The 16772-nt window shown below is 48.1% G+C and overlaps 1 protein-coding gene across 2 annotated transcripts in view; it reads left to right on the forward strand.

Annotated features, from left to right (window-relative positions):
- The first annotated feature begins 2783 nt into the window (after window positions 1-2783).
- The window catches only part of TMEM65 (transmembrane protein 65), a 52747-nt gene continuing 38758 nt past the window's right edge, over window positions 2784-16772 (forward strand). Inside the window, exons 1-2 of one of the 2 annotated variants that reach the window (XM_075920159.2) lie at window positions 2784-3576; window positions 13277-13357. In XM_075920159.2, coding sequence (XP_075776274.2) covers window positions 3243-3576; window positions 13277-13357 — 415 coding nt within the window. In that variant the 5' untranslated portion in view covers window positions 2784-3242. The remainder of the gene's footprint in view (window positions 3577-13276; window positions 13358-16772) is intronic. The other variant, XM_075920160.2, reaches the window with a different exon arrangement.

Genomic DNA, 16772 nt, shown 5'->3' on the forward strand with positions numbered 1-16772 from the left:
CACACTGCTTGTTTTTGCACGAAAACGACTTGAATAAATTATCCAAATGAAGCACAATGATATGCTAATGCATGCTTCATTTGCATAGGCTCTTGCTGCAAAAGCAGCAATGTAGACAAAGCCTGAGAGTCTGCATCCCTCCCCAACTCCCCCCCTCCCACCTGCCTAAGGCTTCTGGGAGGGAGTTGGGATGGGGGAGGGGTGTGGGCTTTGGGATGAGGGTGCAGGTGGGGATGCAGGCTCTGGGAAGGAGTTTGGAGGCTGGAGGAAGGGTAGTGTGGGAGGGAATTTGGGAGTGGGAGAGGGTGGGAGGGCAGTTTTTAGGAGGGGGTAAGATGTGGTAAGAGATGTGAGATGAGGGGCTGGGATACAGCACATACCTGGGGCACCAGCTTTAGGTGGGGTGGGGGTTGTATGCTGTGCTGCCTGAACGTACCGTCCCTGCTGATCCCCATTGGCTTCAGGAGCGCTTGGAGTGAGGGCAGCATGAGGGCCATGCAAGGGATATGCCAGCAGCTGCTCAAAACAAGCAGCTGGAAGCTGTTCTAGCCATGTTGAGCTGCTGGTGGTGGCCGCAAGGGCCCCCAAGCTATTATAGGTCATGGCAGGGGGGAGTACAGGGGACAGGAGGTGGAATTGGTGGAGAGGCCCAGTCCCAAACTCTACTGGAGCCACATCCTGGGCCAGAAATATTCCTGGAGCCCAGGCACCACTGGTCCATTGAACTTGCTGTCCATCATGTGAAATTGCCCTTACTTTACAGCGATAGCTGTTTGGGGAACTTTCCCATAATAGCAGGCCTAATTAACTGGGTTGCAGTCTATCAGAGCCTAGACACCACACTCCTGATTATGAATTTAGGCCCAGCACTTTTTTTTTGCAAATATTAATTTCCAGGACAATAAAAATATTAAATTACATGTTAGTGTATTTAAAATCCTGTATTTAAAAAGCTTCCTAGTTCCATTAAAACTGACACACATAAAAATTGTCTCAGAGTGTCTTACTGAAAAAGATTATTCTTGGATCATACTGGATAAGCAAATGCTTATCGGATAGTCGACACGCTAATTGACTAGTCTCTTCCTCCACCTCATGTGGAGCCTAGAGTCTGCCACCTTGGAACACTGTATGCAGCCCTGGATCCCCAGCTGGGGGCTCCCCCACTGACTCCGGGCTCCATGAAGCGCTGCCGCTTTGAAACGCCTTGGGGGGCACGGGGCCAATGGTGGACTGCTTGAGTCCACGCTCCCCTCAGCTTTTTCACCTTTGATGTAGAAGCAGCTCTGGGGCTGTTGCTACTCTTCAAAGGCAGAGGTGCCCTTATCGACTAATTGAATAGTCAATGCAAATTGCATTGACTATTCAATTAGTCAGGTAATTGAAATTTTACATCTCCACTAACCTGAATGGTTAGCTGATGTTTGTAACACATTTTGATTATGAAAATCACTATATCAGTCTTAAACTATTACTTATCTAATTTAATAGCATCATAGGTCTGAAAGGAACTTTAAAGAGGTTATCTAGTCCAGTCCCCTGCTCTAATAGCAGGACTAAGCACTATGTAGATCATCCCTGACAAGTGTTTGTATAAACTGCACTTAATCTTCAATGATGGAGATTCCATAATCTCCCTAAGAAATTTATTCCATTGTTTAACTACCCTATTTGAGCCCATTGCTTCTTATCCTATCTTCATAGGTTAAGGAGTACAATTTTGTCCCTCCTCCTTGTAACAACCTTTTAGGCACTTGAAAACTGTCATCATGCCCCCTTCAGTCGTCTCTATTTTAGACTAAACAGTCCAATTTTTTTTCAATCTTGCTTCCTAGGTCATGTAATTACTACTAAAGGGAAAGAACATCTTTACTTTTAAAAAATCTGATTTTATTTGACAGGTCTAGTTTAGGGCTGTCTCCTGAAGTGTTTTGGGATGATTCATACTTGCCAAGTAGCACAAGTTTGGGAAGAGCAGAAACCACGTGTTTAAGTCTAAACCCGGCACACCCTCTCTCTGGCTGTGTAAGACACAAAAAACAAGCAGGCTCGTTTCCTCAGAGCTGTGTAGGAGACGCTCCTTTCCTGCAGCTAGTTCTTCCAGGCCCCGTCCTCCAAGAGGGAGCGAAAAAGCACACTCCACGGGTGCGCTGTGTTACACCACCCCTCGGTCAGCCCTCTTGGGCGGCAGGCATCAGCCCTCGGTTCCCCTCAGAGCATGTGTTGGGTCACACGGGCCCACCCCCCGGGCAGCGCCGCCCACTCAAAGGAGATGGGACTCAGGCTTAAATCCAGGGGAAGGGAACAGGGCTGACCCCCTGTTGTGTGACTCGGTGACTAGTCCCTGGACAAACCGACACGGGATAATGGCCCCACGTTGCCCTGAAAAGCTCGAAGCGGGTCAGGCGCTCTCGTGCTTTATTCTTCCGGACAGAAACTCCAGCTTTGTATCCGAAAAGCCAGCAAAGCGCCGCTCCCACCTCGGCCTCCCAGCGCTTCCCTCGGAGCAGCAGCGGGGCCCTGTCCGCCGCTCGCTGCCCAGGCTGGGGAAACACCGCGGGCAGCGCTCGGGGACGGAGGCAGGAGATGGCTGGGGTGGAGCGGGAGGACTAGCCCGCTCCGCGCGGGGGACTGAGCCGGGAGCAGAGGGAGGGTGCCCGGCTGCAGGGGGTGCGGCTGAGCACTGCCCTGGGCTTTCATTGCGGCGCAGGGCCCGGCTCCTCCGCCCGGGCGCTCCGGAGCAAGGCCGGGGTCGGGCACCCGCGGAGGAGGGAAGAGGGCGGTGCTGGGCCTCAGGCGGCGGGGGCCGGGCCAGGCAGGGCGCGGCGGGCCCGTCCTTCTGCCGCTGTCACTCGGGGCGCCTGCGCGGAGCCGCCCCCCTCGGCTGTCCGCGGGCGCCGCCGGTGTTTGCCGCGTCTGTGCGGAGCGGGGAGTTCCCATTGCAGCTGCCCCGGCCCGGAGGATGGTGCCGCTGCCAGGAGCCTCCGTGGGGCGGCGCAGGGAGCCGTGACTGACCCAGCGCGGAGCCCGGCTGCGGAGAGAGCGAGAAGCCTCCCCCCCTTGGCTCCCGGCCGGCAGCCCATGATCAGCGCGTCCCCCTCCCCAGTCTCGGTCACCGGCGGGAGAAGGAGCCGAGCTCGGCCGCGGCTGCTCGTTCCAGGCGCCCGGGCGCTGCCCTGGATGGTGCCCGGCCCTGCCCCGGGCGGGGATTGTAGCTCCCTAGCGCCGCTCCCTGCCTGCTGATGTCGGCGTGGCTGAGCCGGGCGGTGCCGCTGCTGGGGCGGCCGGGGGCCCCCCTCGCCTTCTTCTGCCATGGCTCCTTGCGGGCCCCCCGCTGCTGCAGCCGCCGCCTGGGCACCCTGCGCGGCGGCTCCGAGGGGCTGCGCCTTCCCCCGGCCTCGGGGCTGGCGCCGCCCGGCCGCCCGCGAGCGCTGGGCACCCACCCCAAGAAGGAGCCGATGGAGGCGCTGAACACGGCGCAGGGCGCCCGCGACTTCATCTACAGCCTGCACTCCACCGAGCGGAGCTGCCTGCTGCGGGAGCTGCACCGCTTCGAGTCCATCGCCATCGCGCAAGGTGAGCAGCCGGCGGGGCCAGCGCCTCCCCGTCCCTGCGCCGCCCTGGTCGCGCAGCGCCCTGGGACCCTCCCTCCAGCTGGGAGCGGGACCTAGCGCCCCCCGCGCACCGCTCAAGTCATGCGATGCCTGCCCCGTGCCGCGTCCTGCCAATGCGCCCTGTTCTGCCGCTGCATTGGCCGCGCACGGGGCCCAGGCTGCCAGCGCTTTGTGACGGGGGTCCGGTGGGTGACACCTTGCCCCCCCCAAAGTAAGTGACATGGAAAGGGCCCATCGCCTGCTTCCCCCTTCCCAATGTGTCCTGAGGTGGGTGGGGCTGAGCGGTGTACCTCAGGGTGCCTTGGATGAGCTGGTTTGTGGAGTGAAAGGCGATACTACACAGGGCCCAGAGTTACTCATGGAAAGTTTTCCGTTTAAAAAAAAGAAAAGTAGGAACAGCACGCATAGTGCAGCGATTCCTTTGGTGCATATCTTTGTCCGTTGTAGTAGAAAACGTATTTGGTGGAGAAAGTTGTATCTGAAGGACTTTAGGAACAGAGAAGAGAGCCCCCCCCCCGGAGGTATTGGGATATAGGACACTACACAAGTAGTCAAGATCTATGAGTGACTCGAAAACAATTCAGCATCCAATTGGGGGAGAGATATAGCGAGAGAGAGATGAAAGCCTGCTTTAAGGTGACCCATTAAATTAATACTATCTGCGGGTTGTTAAGGGGGTCAGGGAAAAAGAGCTAACTCTTTACCATATTAGATGGACAAATTTAATGAACATAGAAGCAGAAAGGAAAGTATTAACACAAAATTCGCTATTTTCAGGCTAGGCATATTTGTCTGAGCTTTTAAATTATGTGGTATTTAGAGATTTGGCATGCCAGATTTTAGGGAGGTCTCAGAACTCCAGGACGTTCCAGCTCAAAGTGAAATGATAGACTGTAGAGAAAAAAATGAAATGATTGAGAGGAAACCTTTTCTAGCTAACTTGTATGAGTTTTCTTGATGATGATCTAATGTTTTGGTTCAATAAAGCATTGAGGTCTTTCTTATCAGGAATTCAGTGTTTTCTCTCTCCTATTCCTGAATACCTAAAAAGCAGTAGAGTAAATAGGAGAGTCATGAAAACTGTAACTTGAAAAATGTACTAAAGATAAATATTAAGGTAAACTCTTTGTGCCATAACATTGCATTGGGAACAGTGCCTGGTGCTTTCAACACCTTGAACAGCCTGGCAATTCTTGGATAGCATAATGTTTGTTTGTCAAAGCATTGTGTGGTTATTTCATAAGCTTCTGAAGATGCTATGCAGATGACCACATTTTAAAATTTTCACCCATCTTTTGTTCTCAAAACTTGATGTAACAATAAACCAACAAAATCCCTGTAAAACAGTACTGAATTTGAATTTCTGACTCTTAAAATTTAACTGTATTATTGCAAATATTCAAGATACTGAGACTTATTAAAGAAATCACTCACATTTGAGAGAGAGAGGTCTTTCTGTGACTTTGATAGTACTGTAATATATGTCCTTGCAAAGGGCACTTTTTATGGCCTGTAGATGTAAAGTGCAAGTCTTGAGGAAACATTGCAGTGAGTAAATAGAAAACTGCTACAACTTTCAGGCCTACAATCACAGTTTCACTGAAGAAATAATATGCTTTTTTTTTACCTTTGTTATGTAAATGTATAAATGAATGCTATATTTATTCTTTATGGTTGTAGTCTTTTGAAATGCCTCTGGCTTTCTCTGTGACTACCTTTTGAGAAAATTCAGTTCTTTTGTGGAGCTCTATTGCTAGCTTTTGGCAAAGCAATCCATGAAGCGTGCTGGATTCTTTAGCATACTTCCCAAAATATTTTAATCGCTGATCAAATAAGACATGAAGAAAAGTGATTTTTTTTAAAATGTCAGCCTAATATTTGAGGATTTATACAGAGATAAAGAGATTAGGGATATAAAATTCTGTTTAATCAGTTAACCGCTTAAACAGGGCCGGTGCTCCACCATGGCTGAGCTGGAGTGGCCCACCCGCCTTCCACAGCTGGGCTGGAGCAGTCCCTGCCCATGGCAGGTCCCTCCAGGCTGGAGCAGCCCTCTGCCCCCAGGGTGTTGGGGAGCTGCTCCAACCCTCTGCTGCTTAACCAGTTAGCCATTCCCATCCTTAAAACAGATTGCATTAAGTAGTTTGTTGCTAAATTACTGCTAGTTACAGCAAGGTAGCCTTCGTCTATAACTGTGTTTCTATAAAATCCCTACTGTGCATAACTGTAAGCTTAGTATTGAGAACACTAAATAGGAACAAAAGAATCAGGGCATTTTAATCTTTATTGTATTTGAATTAATTATGACTTGTTTTAGAACTGTAATTTTATAAGGGTACTCTCTTACACTCTGGGTACTCCTGAGAATTAGTTAAAAGCACAATTAACATGAACAAAAGACTGAGCAGAACCTCATTCACACAGAATGACGAACTAAATGGAGCATATAGTGTAGAATAAAATAGATACTCCATCCTCAGTAAACATTTCTCCTCAAATAGCATTTGTCTCCAAAACCCCCTTCAATTTTGTTTGAGTCTCGCCTGAAGGTCAGTGTATCCAGGCTCTTTTGGTTGGGGAGGGCGAAGGTATATTCCATAGGAAAGGGCCATCATTAGAATGCCACGTCTACTTATGAGAAGGATCTTAGTCAGCTCCACAAATCTTGACTTAATTTGAGGCAGCCTCCAGTCATTTAGGGATTTGTATTCACTATACCAGCATCATCCACTCCACCTGGAAATCCTCAGGTAGTCAGGACAGCTGTTGGAATAATCTCACAATGGGATGCTCTACTTGCTGAGTGGTTTGTAACATTTTGAATTAGTGTTAGCTTCTTACTGGATTTAAAGTGCAGCACCATGTAGAGCAGGCATGTCCAAAGTCCGGCCCGCGGGCCAATTGCGGCCCGTGTTCCGGTTTAATACGGCCCCCGCTTCCTCCCCCTCTCCTGGCTCCCTGGCGCTCTTTTGAACTGGCGCGCCCAGCGTGCCGCTTCCGGCCGCGCTGCCGCCGCCCATGGCCTCCGCGGTCCTAGAGCCTGCCCTGTAGGGCACGTCTGCAGCCCCGCTCCCCCGCTCGGCTGCGGGTTCGCCCTGCCCCCGGGCCGCTGTGAGGCCGGCGTGTCCTGCGCTCTCCGCCCGCCTCCGACCCCGCGGGCCCTCCGCCTTGGGGCTGAGGGTGCGGGGACAGCCTTCACGCATGTTCACTTCTTCAAATCTGGCCCTCTTTGAAAAAAGTTTGGACACCCCTGATGTAGAGCATAGTCCAGTCTTGATGTGACGGACGTACAAATTATGGTTACAATGTCAGCCCTGGAAAGAGAATGATGTAATGTGGGGAAAAGGGTGCAAATGATCTTAGCTACTTGTTGAAAAGTTACTGGGGTAATTGAGAATGAGATTTGAGACCCTAAGATCAGAAGTCTACACAGTAAAGAAACAGTCCCTCAGCCTGAGCCCCAGCTTGTGTTGGTTAGTATAGGCCAGCTGCAAGTTTTCCTTTGCTGTGTAGACATACTTTTAGAGCAACAGATATTTTTACCACATCTTCCAGTTACTTTCCCTGATCCACCAATCTCCCCTTTATTTTGTCTGTGTTGAACCGAGGGATGTAATAGGATAACTGTTGCCTGTGTCAGAGCCCACAGCATGAGGTGGCAGCCGGCTCCCAGTGTACACTGGTGCCTGCCTGCAGCCCCACTCCCAGGGAGCTGGTTGCCGCCCTGTGCTGCTGCCTCTGACACAGGAGCAGCAGCTGGCTTCCCAGGAGCAGGGCCAGAAGGCGGGAGTCAGTACCCACTGGGAGCCAGCTTAAAAGCAGGCTTGTGGTGCACACCAGCTTCCAGGGAGCTGCCTGCCTTCCTGTACTGCAGGCTCTGCAATATAAAGCTTATACTGCTGAGCCTGCAGCGCAGCTGGCTCTCTAGGGCTACCGCTGCACTGCCATTTTTTTGAAGATATGTAAATTGTGCTCGCATTTGCATATCTTCTTCCGATTCTTTTTGCGGAAGAGGTTTTTCCGATATTTGGCCCCATGTAGATGGGGTCAAATGTTGGGGGGGAAAAAAACCTTCTTTTGCAGGACCCCTTATTCCTCGTAAATCGAGGTTTACAGGGTCTTGCGAAAGGGCCAAATGTTGGGGGAAAAAAAACCCTATCTACACAGGGCCATATATTGGAAAAACCTCTTCTGCAAAAAGAATCAGAAGAAGATATGCAAATGCAAGCACGCTTTTCATATCTTCTGGAAAAAAACCAGCAGTGTAGCCCTAGCCTATGAGTGGGGCCAGACAGCTTTGCTCCCGGGAAGCCGCCTGTGCTGCGAACTCTGCAGTAGAAGCTTTATACCACAGAGTCCGCAGCGTGTAACCATGTAACTGCTGAGATTTTCAGTGGTTACGCAGTTACTCAATTACTTGCTTTTTAACATCCGTGGTTGAGCCTAGAATTTGTCAACATGAATTTGGTAATGTAATGCATTCAGTCTGCCTTCTCATTGCATAGTAAGACACCAAGGAATTGACCTGGAAACATATTTTAATTAGTCTGTTTGGTATTGCTTTGGGGTCAGTTTTGGTTAAAAGGCTACTAGAAATTCAGTCTTCAAGATTTTTGTTAAACTTGCCATGCCTGCTGCTACTACATGCTTTCTTCTTGATGAGAAAATAATGAAAGGAGTGCGCAGTTCTGTCATCAGACACTTAAATTTGGTGCATGTCTGTGGACTTCTGATGTGTCCTGAAGCTTCAGCTCTTGATACACCTGTCCTCTTGTAGACCAACAATTCCTAGTTAAGAGTAGGTTTTTGGCTCCCTTCATTCACTACCTCTTCGGTGCCCTCTCAGAGACTCTCATCAGAGAGGAGAGACTGAGCAGTTGGGAGACTTAACAACAAGAACCAAAAGGGGACTGTTTCCCAACTGATTACCAAGCACAAGACAAGAAGAATATATTTGTTTAGCAATTGATGTGCAGCTAGATGGTGCAGGCAAGATGTCCTGCCATTTCCACATACAGCAGAGGCTAAGGCAGGGAACCCAGCAGTCTCCGTGGACACCATCTGAGCAAGATGGTGGGGATGTGTGTGTCTCTATGCTCTTGAAAGGGACGGGCTCGGGTGGAAGGGTTGGGGCTCGGCAACCAGTCCTCTGTGCCACCTGGAGTGCAGTGTGCCCCTCCCCAACCCTCAGAGCTGCATGAAGCACGCAGTGTGGTGCTCCAGTGGCTATTTAAAGGGCACGGGGCTCTGGCCAATGTGGCAATAGCAGTGGCTGGCAGCCCTGGGTCCTTTTACATTGTTGGGCCCCTGGGCAACTGCCTCCTCTTCCTCCTCTTCTTCTCCCCTCCATCAGCAGGCCTGAGCTGAGGAACAACCTGTCTGTTGTCATTGCTGCTTCACTGAAGAACAAGCGTCAGAAACTGATGAATCAGAGTCATCACAACCTTTAGGATCTACGGATCCGAACAGGCGGGCCTGTGAAAAAAGTTTGAACTCTTACTACAGTAAAACCTGTGTTATCTAGCACACTCAGGGATTAGGGCGTTCTGGTTATCTAAAAATTTCGGTTGTCTAAGGGTCCCATCAACCTAGGAAAAACCAATGGACAATAATAGTCAAACTAAAGTTTTTAATATTGGTAGTTTTGTAGTGTGAGGCAGTTGGTCTCACATTTCTATTCTGAGTTAAAGATGATTAGTGCTTCTTAAATAAAACATTGTTAAGCCAGTCATGGTAAACCAAGCCAGGTCTGTGCTCCTGAAGATGTGACAGTATTGTGGCTGGGAGCAATGCCAGTTAACAGAGTGCTGGATAACAAAAGTTTCACTGTATTTCAAAATGTAATACATTCCTGTCCACCCCAGTCATGCAGCAATGCTGAGTTTACAGGATTAATTCCTGGGAATGCGTACCAAACATAACTGATTTGTTTGATGTCACGTTAGTTCCAGAAGTGTAGGTACCCTCCCGCTCCCTGTTGCTGAAGCGGATCCTGGGTACAGTATTGTTTTCTTTTCCCAGCCCTACCAATTGGCTTACATTGGTTGATAATATCTAGAAAAGGGCTTAACAATAAAAACAGAAACTCTCCTTTATACTTTTAGCCCTCACTCAGCAGGTCTGTGTGCTTGGCAGTGTCCAAACAATAATTCTGAAGGGAACTAGATAGAGGTGTGGTTCTCGACTTTTCTTAAGTCTACCATATCCCTTTCAGGGGTCTGATTTGTCTTGTGTACCCCAAGTTTCGTCTCACTTAAAAACTACTTGTTTACAAAATCAGACACGAGCATCACATTGCACTACTGTGGAAAAATTGCTTACTTTCTCATATTTATCACGATTGGAAAATAAATCAGTTGGACTATAAATATTGTATTTAAATTTGAGAGTGATCCTAGAGCCATTTTTCACTTGTCTTGTTTGAAGCTCAAGCCCCAGGCAGTGGGACTGAAGCACATTACTTAGCTTTGTAGGGATCCCTGTGGCATGGGACTATAGGCAGTTTCTCTGCTTGCCACCTCTTCTTAATGCCTGCTCTGAACTTGCAGTTCCCTAAACATGTCCCATGATTCCCCTGAGGGCTGCATGCCCCAGGTACCTCTGGAAGACTTCTGTGTGTGTACCCCTTGGGGTATGTATTCTCCTGGTTGAGAGCCACTGACCTAGAGGAACCTCTCACAGGAGCAGTGGAGGGAGAGCATGTAGCTCTGGGTGGGAAGACTGTGAGGAGGAAAAAAGAACAGAATTGAAATTTTAGGGAGTATTGTAGGGAGAATTTTACCTTACTGCCAACTGAGGTGGAATACTTTTTTTTAAAAGCGTTCCATGCTAACATTTTGACAGTACATCACTAGATAGTGTGCTGTATCTGTACCATATTTTTTTTTCTTGCAACTTTGAAATTATTTTCAAGTTGTTCTCAGGCAGAGAAGCTTGAGGATTATTTCCATTCACCCTCACTTAGCTCTCCCTGGTTAGACACTCTATTATGGAGTTTATCTGAACAAGGCAGCATCCACAGTTCCAGCCATCAGAAAGGGGTGTGGCTAGGGCAGACAAAAAGGCCAAATCTGCTCTGCGCACATTGAATTCATTGAGTCAAAATCTGATGTGGCAATTTTGTGGATGAACAGAGGCTCATGATTCTGATAAAAAATGCTTTTTCCCTTCAGGCTAAGCAAACTAAAGCAAGACTTGACTCTGAATGCTCCTTGGTTGGGCTGTTTCGTATGTGTTATATACACTTACACATTCTCTTTTTCTGAGAAAGTCATGTATAATATTTACACCTTAACTACAACTTCTGCTGTTTGAACAAATTATCAAAGAATGTATTTAAAAATAAAACAACAATTTAAAGTTAAATAAGATTTGTTGCTAATAATTGGGCTAACTGCTGTACCTGTCAACAGAGAGTAGCAATGAAGGGCTTCTGATTTTCTGTTGTGGTGTAAATGCTTCCCCATTATATTCTTTACCATAAAAAAAAGACAATTAATGTACATTGCTAAGCTTCGCCACACAGAAATATTAAAATAAATCATCATAAACAGTAATTGTTAGATTCCCGTAAAGTGATGTGTTGTGTAAATTGCATCCAAAGTACAAGCAGGATAGGCCAAAGTTCAAAATCCATGTCTGTTGTTTGTATGTACTGTTAACATTCTAGACAAGGTACACAGGAGTTGCAGTACCTGCCTCCTTCATACAGAAGTTCCATGGACTTGACGCTAGTCCTAGAGACTCAGAAAAGAAAGCGTTTTGAGATGGTGGAGGAAACATATTTCCATCTGAAATATCTTAACCACGTTTATTCCATTAATTAACCTTTTGCATTCACTAGTAGGTTTTGCAAACATACGAGATTTTGCTGTCATACTGGATTAGAACTGCTGGCACAAATCAAATCAGCTTACTCTTGCAAAAAGGTTATAAATGTCTAAGTACAGGCACAAAATGTGCACAACTTCCCATTATCAAAACAATGAAAAAACTAATAATTGTATTAGTGTAACTGTGTTAGTATGTAGACCACAGTCTGATTTCTCTTGTCAGGTGAACACTATACCAATCTCATCAAGTAAATAGGATCAAGTTGTATTTTTTCACTATTCTCATCCCTAGATGAAACTCTTTTGCCTAGTAAAGATCGTCTGTATTAGGTTTCATGCTAATCTTTCCCCTCTACAAATGTGGGTGGCATTAAGGATACAGCATGTCTCAAAGCCTGCAAAGCACTCAGCACCAGATGCAGGTGGAAAAGAGAGAAAAGATAGAACAGTGGTCCCCAACGCGGTGCCCGCGGGCGCCATGGCGCCCATCTGGGCATTCGTGGGCGCCCGCCGACAACCTGGGCCGGCCCCGCCCCCGGCGCACAGGAGGTGCCGGTGCTAGGCGCGCGACACGCACCGGCTCTGGGTGCGCGGCGCTTGGGCAGCCTCAGCTCCGGGGCACATGCGGGCGCGCGGTGCTCGAGTGGCGCCGGTGCCGGCCCCAGGCGTGTGGTTCGGGGAGCAGCGCCGGCCCACGGCACAAGGCGCTCGGGCGGCCCCACCCCCGGCCCTAGAGCACACGCCGGCGCCGTGTGCAAGGGCATCCCAGTCCCCTGGCGTGCCCCTGGATGCGCGGCCCCGCCCCCGGGCGTCCGGCACGTGAGTGGCCCCACCTCCCGGGCGCCCGGGAGCCTCTAAAGGTTGGGGACCACTGAGATAGAAGATGATCTTTTATTGGTTACCTCAGTTATGAGCCTTCTGAGCTGAGAGCTTGGAAACTATTAATCTGCAAAGTTAAAAAGAACAAACATATACTACTTTTAAGGTGTTGAAGAATCTTAATTTCTAGTTGCATAATTACCATTGATTGCAGTAGAGAGCTACACAACTTAGCAGTTTTTGATTCCTCTATTCCTCTAAATTTTTAAACTAAACTAAAATAAAATACAGACCCTATATCAATCCAACAATAAAATTGCAAATTTAAATGGTTGAGAAACTCCATTTTAAATTTCTTACAGGAATATTCTCTTACTCTCAATATACACATGTCTTATTTTTGCCAGATTAAATGTTTATCTCTAATAAATATATTGTGTACCATATAAGCAAGTTAAAATATCTGTGAAAAATTGTAATTAATTGCACACCTAGCATTGCATTTGTTTTGTGTAGGACTTGATCCAAAGGTACGTTCAATGTGTATAAACTGTGAAAACAGGAGCTTCTTATATAGAAGCTCTCTAGGATGTGGTTGATATATTTTAGAGTACCAAAAGTGGGGTAGGATTTAATAGTAATTTAAAACAGAATTAGCCTGAAACTTCTCAGAAAATGTCTAAATGGTATAGTTGTCCATTTTTACCCTATGTTCAGCAACAAACGAGTACAGTTATGTCCAATCTGGTTTTATGAAGACCATTTTTTAAAATTTATATAGCACCTGAGTTCTCTATTTACGTCTTGAAATTTTCAGAGTATAATGCTGCCACAAGAACATCTTATTAAAGACAATCATGCTGCAGCCAATGGGAGTTTTGTTTACAGGATTAGGCCTTTCCATTAGTTATAACAGCCCTGGTAGGCAAATCATGTTAGTTGGAATGGTTTTAAATAATATAAGAAATTAGAGAATTACTTGTTCATATTTTTGCTTTTAAAAATGTTTAGCATCGAGATTTCCAAAACCGCTGGTACCCTTTGAGAAGCCAATGAAGTGGGTAACATCACCAGAGTCAACCAGTACTTTTGGTATGGTAAAATCTCTTATGTTTGCTGGGTTTATGCAGCATGAAAAACTTAGCAAAGTATCTGTTTGACAATATTATTGCTTGCTTGTTTTGAGGTAGTTGGCATGTTTTGATAGGAATGCAGTTTGCAATTCTGTTTACAATTCTCAAGAATGTCAGCTAAGCTCAAAAATTATTCTGAGAATTTTTTTGGTGCTATTGTAGAAAGTTCTTTTCCTTCTCCCTGTGGAGTGGCTTATTAACGATACCTTAACATTTAGTTAATACTGAAACAGACATGCTCCATTTTTGAAATACAGGTTGAACCTTTCTAGTCCAGCACCTTTCGGACTTGACAGATGCCAAACCAGAGAATTTGCCAAAACACAGGAGATAGTTTCTTGCCATTTCAACCAGAAAGGACATTGTCTCAACAACTTGATTACCTGCATCCTTCTTCAAAGACCTTTTAAGACTACACTTGAAAGAGAATCCTCTGAACTGTCATTCATGCTTAAATTTGACACTTTACACCTAAGCTTAAACAAAGACATTAATTATCTTACCCATTACAAAGATAGCTTCCCCAATTATCACCTCTAATATTATTAACTCAGACATTTACCTCCCCCGCCCCCCCAACCTCCTTCTGTTCTGAAATTTGATTTGTTCTTTTCATGTGTTCATTTTTTATTGTATCCTTTGGTATATGTGGTTGTGACAATTTCCTTCCACTATTTGATCTGAGGAAGTGGGTCTGGCCCACGAAAGCTCATCACCTAATAAACCATCTTGTTAGTTTTTAAAGTGCTGCATAGTTCTGTTTATTATGGCAAGTGGGTCTATTTTTATTTTTATTTATTTTGCTGAGGCGAATAAATGGAATAATGCTTGCGATGCTGCTTAATAATATTTGATTGTACTGATACACCCTATATAAGGATGTTAATATGATTATCTGGCTAATCGTATAGATGATACAATTTGTATTGTCTATACGAGTCGATAAGCGCTGCTGTTCTGAGCTGCAGTGGAGGTAGCTCCAGCAGCCAGCTCCGGAGCCACCTGTATTGCTGCTGTGCACCGGCTTTAACTACATTTAAAATGCAGAGGCACTGCTCAGTCCCGGCTCGCACTGAGTTCAGTAGCTCCTGTGCATGGCCATCCCTGGCTGCCGCAAACAGTATAGTGCCGGAGTAGCCTGTGTTCGTGGCGGCCATCCCTGGCAGCTGTGAGCAGAGACTGCTTGTTGGCAACAGCCCCTGTCTGTGGCTGGGGGAGGAGGAGTTGGGACCTCCCTGGTGGGACCTCTGCAGACAGGGGCTGCTTCCCAAGAGCATCCCCTATCACTCCTCCCTCCCCCTCTGATAGAGGCAGTGGGGTGGGGCAGGTGGTATCTCAGAGATGGTGCTGGGGGGAACCGGCTTTTAAGTCGGCTCCCTCCAGTACCAGCTCCTGCCCTCCCACTGCCTCTGAGAGGCAACAAGGGGAGAGAGTGTCGCAGAGAGCACAGGGCGAGTGGGGACTGCTTGAATCCCCACTCACCCTGTGCTCCCTGCGGCACTTCTGCTTTTGAAATGTACAGGAGCCCTAAAGCGCTGGCAGTGGGAACCGGCACCAGCAGGAACTAAAGCAGTCCCCGCTTGTGCCGTTTCCCCGCTGTGTCTCTGCCTCCCCTGCCCCCTGCTGAGATGGTGCTGGGGGGGGAGGGGAAACATGCTTAAAGCCAGTTTCCCCCAGCACCAGCTCCTCGCCCCTCCCCCCCACTTTTGCTGCCTCTCTCTGATAGAGGCAGCAAAGGTGGGGGAAGTGACTAGTCGAGTGGCTACTCGACTATCCGATAAGCATTTGCGTATCGGATTGTTGACTAGTTGCTAACATCCCCGACCCTATATAAGCATATGCCTACCCAAGGCTTATCTCTCTTCATAATGAAGTGTTAGCGTTGTTAAAAAATTTTGTTATATTGGCACAGGACCATAAGTAGATAAGTGTAAGCGTGTTTTTTATGCTTTAGCAGCATCACCAACCCTTCCATTGCTTACTGGGCTCTTAGAAGACACTTAGGGATAAATTAGAACTAAATACAGGCAGTCCCCGAGTTACGCGGATCCGATCCGCAGTTACGAACGGGGCCGTTCCTCTCCCTGGTCTCCAGCAGACCAGGGAGAGGAAGCAAAGCGGCGGAACACGTGGGCAGCGTGGTCTGCAGACCAGGGGGACGGGGGAGGGGGGGGAGCAAAGCAGAGCCAAGCCGCGGAGCGCCCGGCCAGCTGACAGCCCAGACGCGTCTGGGCTGTCCGCTGCCCGCGTGTTCCGCCACTTTGCTCCCCGTCCCCCTGGTCTGCAGACCAGGGGGACGGGGAGCAAAGCAGAGCAAAGCCACGGAGCCCGAGGGCAGCAGGACAGCCACGGCGCGTCTGGGCTGTCCTGCTGCCCCCGTGCTCCGTGGCTTTGCTCCGGACACCTGTGGTACAGCAGCTGGGGCGCTGCCAGTTGGTCCTGTAGCGCCGCTCTGGGCGCTACTGGACCAACTGGGCAGCACCCCAGCTGTTCTGCCCAGGCGTCCTGATTCAGCCACTGCTGGTCAGATTCAGCAGCGGCTGAATCAGGACGCCTGGGGCAGAGCAGCTTGGGTGCTGCTGGGTTGGTCCAGTAGCGCCGAGGAGCGGCGGCGCTACTGGACCAACCCAGCAGCACCCCAGCTGCTTTGCCCCAGGCGTCCCCAAGTCAGCCGCTGCTGAAACTGACCAGTGGCTGACTACAGGAAGCCCCTGCCCTGGGCTTCCTGGAATCAGCCGCTGATCAGTTTCAGCAGCAGCTGACTTGGGGATGCCTGGGGTTCTTAAGTTGAATCTGTATGTAAGTCAGAACTGGCGTCCAGATTCAGCCGCTGTTGAAACTGATCAGTTTCAGCAGCGGCTGAATCTGGACGCCAGTTCCGACTTACATACAGATTCAACTTAAGAACAAACCTACAGTCCCTATCTTGTACGTAACCCGGGGACTGCCTGTAACAGCACAGAACATTGAGAGCCAGGACTAGTAGCTGTAAATAAACTCTGTGGGACAGTGGGAAACTTGGCCACACTCACAATAAGAAGGCATCTGGGTAACTAAAATCGTGCCGGATCGCATATGTTGCTAGACCAGAGAGTGCTGGACGAGAGAGGTTCAATCCATTGCTCTGTTCTCTCGGTAAATATTAACAATACATGCCTTAAATCTTCAGCATTGATTTGCTATGAAAGAACTGCAGCTGGTACACTAAATGTTCAGAACCCTAGTACTGAAATACTTCCACCCCTAAAAAAAGTGTTAATTAAGTGAAATGAAATTGAATATTCTAACTTAGATTTAGGCTTAAATTTTCATAATTGTGCATGTGCAATTTCACACACATTTTGTGCAGAGTTACTTCATAAAATTATGCTTGC

Source organism: Pelodiscus sinensis, chromosome 2 (genome assembly GCF_052426305.1).
Source record: "Pelodiscus sinensis isolate ZL-2025 chromosome 2, ASM5242630v1, whole genome shotgun sequence".
Lineage (NCBI taxonomy): Eukaryota > Metazoa > Chordata > Testudines > Trionychidae > Pelodiscus > Pelodiscus sinensis.